Source organism: Marmota flaviventris, chromosome 3 (genome assembly GCF_047511675.1).
Source record: "Marmota flaviventris isolate mMarFla1 chromosome 3, mMarFla1.hap1, whole genome shotgun sequence".
Taxonomy (NCBI): Eukaryota; Metazoa; Chordata; class Mammalia; order Rodentia; family Sciuridae; genus Marmota; species Marmota flaviventris.
In genome coordinates this window covers 34,358,684-34,370,939 of record NC_092500.1, presented here as the reverse complement: position 1 = coordinate 34,370,939, position 12,256 = coordinate 34,358,684, and the positions used below count along the sequence as shown (strand labels likewise).

The following is a 12,256-nucleotide window of genomic DNA, read 5'->3' as shown; positions in this document are numbered from 1 at the left end:
TGAAATCTATTTTATTTGATATGGGTATGGACACTCCTGCTTGTTTCCGAAGTCCATATGAGTGATATGAATTTTCCCAACCTTTCACCTTCAGCCTATGTATGTCTTTTCCTATCAAATGTGTCTCCTGTAGGCAGCATATTGTTGGGTCTTGTTTTGTGATCCATTCTACTAGCCTGTGTCTCTTGATTGGTGAGTTTAAGCCATTAACATTTAGGGTTATTATTGAGATATGGGTTGTTGTTCCAGCCATATTTGTTTATTTATGTTACTAAACATGGTTTGTTTTCCTCTTTGATTATCTCCCCCCCTTTACTGTCCTACCTCCCACTGTTGGTTTTCATTGTTATTTTCCATTTCCTCTTCCTGTAATGTTTTGCCGAGGATGTTTTGAAGAGATTGTTTTCTAGCTGCATATTCTTTTAACTTTTGTTTGTCGTGGAAGGTTTTAATTTCATCTTCCATCCTGAAGCTTAATTTCGCTGGATACACAATTCTTGGTTGGAACCCATTTTCTTTCAGTGTTTGAAATATGTTATTCCAGGATCTTCTAGCTTTCAGAGTCTGTGTTGAAAGATCAGCTGTTATCCTGATTGGCTTACCCCTAAATGTAATCTGCTTCCTTTCTCTTGTAGCTTTTAAAATTCTCTCCTTATTCTGTATGTTGGGCATCTTCATTATAATGTGTCTAGGTGTGGATCTCTTATAATTTTGCACATTCGGCGTCCTGTAGGCTTCTAGAATTTGGGATTCTGTCTCATTCTTCAAGTCTGGGAAGTTTTCTCGTATTATTTCATTGAATAAATTGCTCATTCCTTTGGTATGGAGTTCTATACCTTCCTGTATCCCAATGACTCTTAAGTTTGGTCTCTTAATGTTATCCCATATTTCTTGGATGTTCTGCTCATGGTTTCTTAACAGTCTTGCTGAGCTGTCTATGTTCTTTTCAAGTTGAAATACTTTGTCTTCATTGTCTGATGTTCTATCTTCTAAGTGTTCTACTCTGCTGGTAGTATTCTCAATTGAGTTTTTAAGTTGGTTTATTGCTTCCTGCATTTCTAGGATTTCTGTTTGTTTGTTTTTTAAAACCTCTATCTCCCTGTATAGTTGATCCTTTGCTTCCTGGATTTGTTTGTGTAATTCCTTGTCAAAGTGATCTTTCATTGTCTGATTTTGCTGTCTAATGTCTTCCTTGATACTCCAGATCATCTGAAGCATATATATCCTGAATTCTTTATCTGACATTCCATCTGCTGCAGCTGTTACCTCTTCTAAAGTTGAGTTGACCTGCATTGCTTGTAGTCCTTTCTTTCCTTGTCTTTTCATACTGCTTGCGTTTCTTTCTTCTTGGTGAAACTGTTGTGTTTTTGAAATTTTTCCCCCCCTATATATTTATATTGCTCTTGTATAGTTGAAAAGTCTCCCTTGCAGGTGCGGGCGGGGGCTCTGCTCTGCCCCTCCTCCAATTGGTGTGAGGTGTCTACCATGCCCGCGGACCCCTGGGCCTGATCCGCCGTTCTGTTGCAGGTCTGCCTACCTTGCAGGTGGGGGCGAAGGCTCTGCCCTGCCCCTCCTACCACGCCCGGGGACCGCTAGGCCTGATCTGCAGGTTGGTCGCCGGTCTGCCCACCTTGCGGGCACGGGTGGCAGATCCGCTCCGCCCCCACTCCAATTGGGGTCACTTGACCACCACACAGGCGGGCCGCTGGGCCTGATCTGGGTGCGGGCGAAGGCTCTGCTCTGCCCCTACTCCAGTTGGGGTGAAGTGTGTACCACGCTTGCAGGCCTCTGGGCCTGATCTGCTGGTCTGTCGCAGGTCTGCTTACCTTGCTGGTGCGGGCGGCGGCTCTGCCCTGCCCCTCCTACCACGCCCGCAGACCGCTGGGCCTGGTCTGTAGGTTGGTCGCAGGTCTGCCTACCTTGCGGGCGCGGGCAGCGGCCCTGCTTCTCCCCTCTGGCTCGACGACAAAGCGAGAGAGACTTGGGTATCTGTGACTCACCCTCCCTACCAGGAGACCAACTGTTTCCATCGCCGCTGGCACCGATGAAGTTCTCTCCTCGGCTGCTCTCCGATGACATCAGATCTCTGCCATGCTGGCATCCCCTGTTCTATGGCTGAATCCCATTTTCTTCTCTTCCAATAGGCGGAGCTGTGCCCTCTGAGCCGAGCTTCTGCCCTCTATGTGCTGACAGAAATCCCTGTAAGGTGGCTCCTGGGAGTCTCTCAATCCTGTTAGTCCAGAGCCCTTTCACTTATCCGGCCCCTCCCCCTGTTCCTCCTCCCAGCCAGCCAGCCAGGTCCTGTTCACCGGAGGCGGTTCCCCAAGGATCTGATTACACTTGCAGCCCCACCGCGTGTCCTATATCCCGAACAATGAACACCCTCTCTGTCATTCATCTAAGCTCCAGTGCTGTGGTGGGGTGATCTGGGAACCAACAGTTTAATTTTTCCGGACCCCTTTGGTGGGCACACCCCCAGAAACTGGCGGCTAAGATCTTGGGTGTCGCCGCTGGTGTTAAGGGGAGGTGGGGATCTGGAATCCCCTTTGCTTCCCTACAGACACGCCCCCGGAGAGATTCCCGAGGTTTCCTGGCTGCTTGTATCTGGAGGGGGTGGGAGTCACACACCTGCTAATGTGGATTCCGCTGGGAAGGAATTCTGCCGGCGGAACTCTGGTGATGTCACCTCTCTGCTATGGCGGGCCCCAGGCTCCTTGCAGGAGTGTCCGAAGGGAGGGGTGGGACTGGTCTGTCTCTGGTTGGTATCAGCTCCTGGTTCGCTATTTCATGAAGGCTTGGCGAGAGACCTCTTCCTAGAGTCCCTGCACTGCTCCTGCTGCGCTGCGCCTCGGAGGCTATCCGCCCTGACGCGGGGGCCGCGTGCAGGCAGCCGACAGTCGCCGAGTCACCCGGGCAGCGGCTGGCGGGTCTGGACCTCTGCGCTGCGTGGCGGAGATTCACTCATCTAGGGCAAACTGTCACCTCCAAAAATCCTACCAATTCCCGGCTGGTCTCTCTTTAGTGGAATTTTGCTAGGAGTTTCTCAGCAGGTCGAATCTAAGGGTATCCATGCATCTCTCTGACCCCGTTGTTGAGGAGGTACTGAAAGCGCTGCCTCCCCACTCGCCGCCATGTTGGATCCTATTTGTGATCTTTAATAAAATGATTTAGAGGTTCTCTATGTGGATCTTCTTTTTAAGTCAGAGAGCATGAAATAAAAATTTTCAAGTTTTTATTTAAAAGGAGAGAAACTACATATTCTATATTTAAGGTTTGCCACTAATTATGGGTCAGTTTGTTCATTAACTAATCTAACAAACTTAGTTAACATCTTCTGTACCCCAGTTTTTCAAGCTGATTGTACAATCATGGATGCATATGTTTACTAATAGTGTATTGAACTTGAGTTTTGGAGCACAAGGTCTTTTATTTTTGTGATTATTATCATACGTGTATCAATAAATGATTAATATAAAATGTATTTTTATATCATATGTTTGTAAAAATCTAGGGTGCAGTAGAGAAGACATTGCTATCCCATAAGGACTGTTTTAAATGTTAAATAAAAAGGAAGAAATATTAGGAAACTCTTCCATTTCAACAATAGATGCTACTAATCAGAATAGTTGTTACTTCTGTGCAGTAATGAAATGAAACTATAGAAATTGCTACATCCTAAATAACTAGAATTTAATTGTGTTGATTGAAAGCAGTTGGCTGAAAGAGTATGTTATTAAATCAGAAAGGTAATATAAATTATGATGCGGAGTAACATTGTTAATATATAACTGTGATTGTCAAATTTTCAGTTTTTAAGCCCTCCATTTTCACTATTACTGAGCAAGTTTTCCAATTATAGAAGTTATATTTGTTTGCATACAGATTTAACAGGCGATGCATACTTTATTGTTATATAGAGGAATATTTTCTTTCAGAAAATTTATGAAAAACAATTTGCTTTAAAATTGCTTTAGATTATGAGTAGTTGAGATATTCCTAAAGTAATTATGAAAATAGAAACTCTACTTGAAGTTTTAAATATATTATTGCTTTTGCTAAGAGCAAACTATATCCCTTCTTTATATTCCATGAAGATATGATTCTCCCATTGACTTTACCATCCAGGGATCTCTAAGATACTGTTAACCACAGATCATAGACTTTTATGTGGTATAATGTGATGTCTAGGGCAATAAAATATGAAATAAGTGGACTTGGTACAAAATCAGGGATTGAACTAATAAATTATTATATTGTTGTTTTATGTATTTTATTTTTGAACTTGAATTTGGTAATGGATAATTTCATATTTCATTTTTCTATGTGGGGGACCAAAAGAGACCAAATAGCTTTACACAAATTGAGTTGTTAATAAATGTTAATTTCAACATACAGTATTTTTTTCTTATATGAATTTTCTAAACATTTTCACAACATTAACATGGCTTATATTGTGTAATTAATAATGTTACTCACCCCAGTTTTCTTGAATTCTGTAGGTTACAACCATTACATTTCAATATTTGCCAGGTTGTAGTCTCTCCACATTGTCGGAGTGTACAAATCTTCAATTTCTATCCCTTCGATGCTGTGGATTAACTTCTTTACACGGCCTGAATAACTGCAAAAAACTTAAGTACATTGATGTACAGGTATGTCCCCTGTTTTAATAGTTATTTTATGATAAAATATAAAATGGGTTTATGTTCACATTTCAGAAGTAACTTGAAGAAATGATTACTAAAATAGCCTGTAACAGATCTAGAGAGATCAAGGATCTATGTTTGTAAGGATAAGAGAAAGATGATTAGGTGGTACATCCTGGAAATTACTTTTCTCTTTATTTTTGCAGATGATACAGGGGTTTTGTTTGGTTGTTTGCTTGTTTTTTGCTGCATAACAAAGGACTACTTGCGTAGCTGAAAACAACAGTCATCTTATTTTCTTATTCAATAGGTCATGAATTGAGACCAGGGATGGCTGGAAATTTCTTCCATTTTATATTGCATTGACTTGGACTCATGTAATTGTGGTCAGATGCAAGTTAGGTGGTGACTGTTTAAAATTCCTTCTCTTTAATGTGTGATGCCTTGACAGGGATGTCTGGGAAGTTGGAATCTCTCATAGTTATTTTGGGCTTCTTTTTAGAGTGCTTAGATCTGCTTGCCTCATGATGGCTAATGTTTTATTGTGGAAGCGATATGTTCATGTGGGAGGAGAGTGTATGAATCTATGAATACTGGAGTTATCAAAGTAACTATCACATTTACCTTCTGACTACTAATGATTCACCTCCTCTCACATGCAAAATACATTCATGTCCATCATTGTATCAATCTGTGTCATCTGACCCAGGCTTGAAGCACAGGATTTTCTTATCTAAACCAGATCCAATTAGAGATGAAATTCCTCAGGTGCAATTCCTTGGGTGGTGCATCCACTGAGGTGTAGTTCTTTCCTGAGAGATCTGCAAAATAAAATGAAAAGTTATCTACTTCCATTCAAACCCATATAAATGGTGAAGCAGTGCTTGCGTGACTACAATAGCCATTCCCATGCACATCAGCAGAAACAGCAATGATAAAATATTCTCTCTTGTTCATTTAGGTTGTTCAAAATATTTTCCTCTGTATTTTCAACATTTTAAAAAGAATATTAATAAATAAATTCAAATTATTTGATTATTAGATTACTTAATATTTTCATCTAGATAGTAAAATAGTTTATAATTATCTCAGCAATTTGAGATTCATGTATTCATTTAGAGATTGAGTCTCATCCTTCCTCTTTTTGCAAGCTTTAAATATTTAATTAATGAGCCATTGAAACAAAATTTATTAAATTTGTTCTTTCTTTAAGGAAAACCATATTGAGACTATCAACTGTGAAAATTTGGAAAATCTCTGTGTTGTTCTTCTTAATAAAAATCAACTGAGTTCCTTTCATGGTTTGGATGGCTGCACTAATATTCAGAATCTTGAACTTTCGCATAATAAAATCACTCGAATTGGTAAGAAAAATGGAATTTTAATACTTATTCAACATTTAAACTTTTATTCATTGTGATTATATTTTGTTTCACTCCTTTTTTAAGAACAGGCTACCATTACCAATTTATATGTTTTATTATGGTAACTTATTTATTCTTATTTAATTTAGATTAGAAAAATAAAATTGTTTTTAATGTATATAAAAGAATATATTCTATCTCTAGCAAATGAGTGACTAGTCTGTTAGCATATTTCCTTCTCTGTTTCTTTTCGTATAGGAACATTCCTTTAGTAGTGATCTTAGCTTCACTAGAGCATATAAACACCAATTGGTGCTATGATATTTTTTATGAATCCTGTGCTTTCCCACTTCTCAGAAATTGTTATAACTATTTCCTGGTAAACACTTTATCACTACTCTCCTTGATTGCACACATTACTTGTACTGAACTTTCCCTCTTTAGCTAAAACTGCTCATACCATAGGAAAGAATTCATCTAATTGAATGTGCCTAAACTTCTGAGTCCCTCCACCACTATATCTTTATAATTATTTATCTTTTCCTTCCTACATCTTCTAATCCATGTAACTCAGCAACTAAAACATCTTTTTAAATATAAGATCAGTACTTCTATTTTCTACAACTATTCCTTTCACTCCCATCTGGGACCTTAGTTCATCATTTATTACCTTCATTGTCAAATTATTTCTATTGCTGTGCCTCATCTTTCTCTTTGTTGTCAGGAGTTATGGTGGTGGTTTCATCTCTTACCACCCAAAATTCCTTCATCTACCCACTGAAATTCAACTTCAGCTTACTTATACATTGTTTCCAGTGTAATAATTCTAAAATAAAAATCTTATTGTGTTATTCACTACCTTGTTTAAAATCTCTTGTTAATTTTTATTGTTTAATGTCTTGGTATATTCTCAAGGGCTTTTGTAGGGGCTTGATAATGGTTAATGAAGAATCAAAGATTGACAAAATGTCAAAACTTGATAAAAATCTTTATCTTAATAACAATACAAACAATACAAATAGCTTACATTTTGGGGGGACCTAAAAGGAACCATCCAATTCCCCTCCTTCATACAACCAATAGGAATTTGATCAAGACTAAAATATTAAGGAATATGATGGGATCATATTGGGGAATAGAAATAAACACACTGTATCTTGATTCTTTTTCTCTGTAGGGCATCTTGATATTACTTTTGTTTGTTTGCTTTTATTTATGTCTTTCTTTATGACTGTGGAAAATTTTAAACATTTATTAAAGTAGAATAATACACGGACATTCTGTCTAACTATTACTTATATTCAATGTTTGCTTCACCTTTATGTTTTAATTTTTTAAAAAAACTAATTCCCAGAATCATGTATTTACATACCCTCATATTTCAGAAAATAGTTTTTAATAATATGGTCTGTTGTTACTTAATACAATACATTATGACACCTAATAAAATTGAATGATTCCGTGTATAAATCAATAATTAATAATCCAATTTTGCTATTTTTCTAAAGTACCTAGTTTATTTGAATAATAATGTGAACAATAACCACGATATTGCTTTTATATATGCCTTTGAACTCTCTTAATTTGTAGCAATCATACTGCTTCTTTTTTCCAATCCATTGATTTTTTGCATAGCCTGCATTTTCTTATAGAATGTTTTGTATTTTGCCTTAGTACATTTACTTACTTTTAGTATCAAAATTGTTTCACTATGCCCTGTATTTCCTGTAATGAAGTCCCTAGCTCAAAAGAGCTGGTTAAATAAAAATTTGGCTACTTTTGCAGGAGTCCTTCTTAGGTAGTTTTCTGTGCTTCATATCTCATTAGATCAGCAGTCATACAGTGTTTGTTTACCTTATTGATGCTTATGATTGAACATGGGGCGTAACTGATAATAACTCATAATCTTCAATATAAAGTCCCCCATCAACCTTCCTTCTAAAGCTTTCATTCATTGATTAATATGAATAAATTAATGTGATAGGGGATATAGAAAGTGAGTTTTCTAATTTCATCATTTCCTCCAGAATTTTTAAGCAGAGATTCTTTAATTAGTTAGAACTTTGTGGAAATTGTTACTAGAGGAAAGGTTTAGATAAATGGAAATTATCTATTAATTAAGCAATTAGATAAGATTTTTGAATCTCAAAAGTGTAAAATCCTATCCTCCTTCTCCATCCTATAGTCATTAGGAAGTCTGATCAGATTAAATATCAGGGAGTGGGATGGGATTATATTGAGGAAGAGAAGCAATCCATGAATCTGTTTCTATCAATTTGCATTGACAAATTTTTAGAGTAAGATCTTAGTGGCTCTATTTACTTCCAGGGGTGTTAATTTTAGTTTTGTTTCTTTAACTTTGTCCCCCACCCCACCACATTATTCTTATGAAATCCAATTTTTGGTTCAAAATATTTCAGCTAATTATCTGATTATTCTTTATGGTATTGTAATTGTCCTGTGCAGTGAATTCAAATTGGACATACAAAACTGATATCTAATTCAAATTAACTTTTTAAACTTTATTGTAGTTCTCTCTCTCTTATACTGTAATCCTTGGTTTATGGCAACAAATTAACCATTTGCTATGTCTTATCCATAAAATAGCTTCAAGACAACAATGCCAATGTAATAATAGTAAAAATTACTAAATTAATTCTAAGCTTTCTTTGCATTTGTTTTTGTCCTCACACTATGTCCCCCAAGGAGATGTGATTAAATATCATTTGAAGTCTTTTAATTCATGATTTTGTTATGAATTTGATATTTAAAATTAGCTTGCTTTTCCCATTTGTTAAAAAGGCATACTCAAAGTGATTATGTCTGTGTCCTCTTCATTCTGTTCTCCCATTTTCTTTTATTTGTGGATATTTTGTATATTTCATATTGCATATATTTACCCTTTAACATGTATATCTTTGCATATATAACATTTGTGTATGATACATATTATATTACCCATATCTAAGAAAACATGGATTGTGCTCATAGTTCACAATATATGGCATATTTTGAATACTGTTTTCTGGTGTGTGTGTGTGTGTGTGTGTGTGTGTGTGTGTGTGTTTTCACTTAACAACTTATTATAGTGTTTCTAATACTTTTTCCATGGCTGCATACTATTTAATCATGTGCATGGACTGGATTTATTCCATTGGTACATTGATGAATGAATATTGGATGTTTTCCATCTACATTGCCACTGTGAATATCCCGACCCATAATTTTATACTTGATTAGATATATCTTCAAGTTAATTTGCTATAATTTGTATTATTGAGCCAAGGATATCTGTAATTTATGAAAATAATGCCAGAGTTCCTTACTATATGTAGCACCATTTTGTATTTCTATCACTAATATTTATAATATCAGCTTTTTCTCTTCTTCTTTTTACCTATTGTTTTTTCCTATTTCTTTGAGTTAAGTATTTAATTCAGTTATTTTTATCATTTTTCAAGCTTGTTGACATGCATGCTTAAATCTATAAATTTTTCTGTAAGCAATACTTAGTCTATAACTTTTGATATGTACATATTTTCATCAGTTCTCTAATGTCTAATGTTCATTAGTTCTCTAATGTTCTCTAAGGTTTAAATTAGAAATGCACATTTTCGAAAATAAATTTTTTTAATACTCTGTAATGTGTTCATTTACTTATGTTTCTGTGCCACCTGCTTTGGTACCACTCATGATTTCTCCCAAATAGAAATAGTAATACTTTTTATAAAATTTTTTATGTTAAAATCTTTGTGTAAAATACATATAAAAATAATTTTGTTTTTGGAATGAGTATAAGTGCATTGATCATATATGTTACTATATTGGATCACACTAAAACAAACTTTTAAAAAAAGAAAAAGGCTCTTTGCCAGGCACGATGGCATATGCCTTTAATCCCAGCAGCTCAGGAGGCTGAGGCAGAAGGATCCTGAGTTCAAAGCCATCCTCAGCAACTTAGCAAGGCCCTAAGCAATTCAGTGAGATCCTGTTTCTAAAAAAAATATTTGAAAAAGGACTAGGGATGTGGCTCAGTGGTTAAGTAATGCTGGGTTTAAACCCCTGTACAAAAAGTAAAATAAAATAAAAATGAGAAAAGAAAAAATAGAGGCTCTTTGTAAGGAAAAAAAGAGAAAAAGAAAAAGGTGTCAATTCCCATGTTCATTTGCTAGCACCCCTATATAGGAATTTTTTTAAGTAGTGGATTTCCTGGGATAGGATATCTACAATATATATATGTGAAAACTGCCATGGTAGTAATTGATGTACCTGAGGTAGCTGTGTGTAGTACAAAGCAAATAAGTTAACAGACTTCTTTGCAGTCTATTGAGTATAGTGAAAACTGTATTTACTGAATGTTGGGAAAAACAAACATGAGAAAGTGGATTTTCTGAAGACCAGTTGAAGTCCGTTTTTCATTTTTAGGAAACGCTTAGAGATTCTGATTGAGTGAAAAGCACAGATTTTGTATTGATGTATTTTGTAGTGATGTATTGATGCTAAGAACTATCATAAAGGGGCACAAGGATAGGTATGTATTTATAAGTTAATAAGTTATTATCCCATGCTGTATTTCTTTGGGAGGTAAAATAAAATTACAGGCAATACTATTTTACACTTGTTGAGAATTTGTTAACTCTTACTAAATTACAATTGTTGCTTTAGTTAATGTGTAGCATTATCTTTAATTGCTCTTTAAAGGATATTTTTATTTAATTGATTTTCTTTGAATTTATGATAATAGGAATAGTTACATTTAATTGCTTTAAGGCAGTTCATTTTAAATCAGAAATAAGTAGAAATTAGACTATGTAGTTGTAGAATACAATGTAATTTTTTCCTTATTAATCTCAAATAAGAAACTTTCTTTTTTATAAAACTAAAGGTTTAAATTTTATTTCTATAAATTAAAAGTTACCAATTTGCTGTTATTACTTAATATTTAAAACAAAGGAATTCAATTCCTTTGAAAAGGGATTATTAGTCATAATTGAAATATAGTTTTTTAAGTTGAAATATAATATAACTTAAAACAGAGGTTCTAAAATACAGATATTAAAGTACAGATTTTCTAGCCAATGAAGTAAAGAAACATCAGAGTACATGCTTTCATACAAATGGTATAATAATATAAAGAATAGTATTTATATTTTTATGTCATTGGTTTGATTTAGAACCAAGTTTTTGATTATAGAATATATTGACATGGTCTGGAGTTGTTTGTACATATTTTGAATATACAACTTCTAGCTTTAGCTCAAGGACACTTTAGAGTAATGATTTAAAGGTAGATTTATTTTAATAAGACGAGATTTTACTACACCTATTTTGTTAAAATTTGTTTTATTTTTCTTGAAGTTATATTTTATAACTTAATATTTGAGTAAAAGGCATTTTAATGTTTGTTATGATACCATTGTCATATTTCATGCTTTCTTTTGCCTGAAATTTCCCATAAATACTTAAAATAAAATTGTTAAAACTTTACTTTCTACATGTAATTTGAACAAATAATACTTGAATGGATTTTGTCACATTGTTAAAGTTTATAAAATTGAGCCATAGGAATTTTTTTTTCTATTTTGAGTTAGTACTTGTGAATTATTTCTTTTAAGAATAGCTGAAGCAAATAAGAAAGAGATAATTTACAATTTATGATCTAGTTTTCTTCATTTCTAGAGTTTTCATGTTGATTTTATTCACTTCATAGCAGAAATAGTTCGAAACGAAATTAATTTTGAAAAAAAATTGTATAACAAAAATTGTTTTATAAATTTTATTTACATAAAATATATATAACAGTATAATATAATTAATGATAATGTTTTTACCACTAGGCTTTTGTTTTAACTGCTTTATGTATTTAATTAATTTGCTTTTAAAAATGTATTGTTGCTGTATACATACACATATTATACATGATCTTGGAATTCATTGTCATATATTCATATGTACATGTAACAATACTTTCCTTCCTTTCTACCTTAAACCTGATATCTATCTCTGCTGTACTAGTCTTCCTTCCCTTTTAAGGATTTTTTTTTAATTTTTAATCTCTAGTTTATGCATAGAAGAGAAAACATAAAATCCTTGACTTTCTGAATCCTGCTTATTTCACTTAACAGCTTAATTCACTTTCTGGCAGATGTTATCATTTTGTTCTTCTTTATGGCTGAGTAAAATTCCATTTGTATATAAAACACTTTTTCTTTAAGCATTCATCTGTTGACAGACACTTAGGCTGGC

At 34.5% G+C, this 12,256-nt stretch overlaps 1 protein-coding gene across 1 annotated transcript in view; it reads left to right on the top strand.

Moving 5' to 3' along the window:
- The window catches only part of Lrriq1 (leucine rich repeats and IQ motif containing 1), a 170,400-nt gene that overhangs the window by 25,305 nt on the left and 132,839 nt on the right, over positions 1-12,256 (top strand). The window contains exons 9-10 of the mRNA XM_071609153.1: positions 4,500-4,652; positions 5,860-6,010. Coding sequence (XP_071465254.1) covers positions 4,500-4,652; positions 5,860-6,010 — 304 coding nt within the window. The remainder of the gene's footprint in view (positions 1-4,499; positions 4,653-5,859; positions 6,011-12,256) is intronic.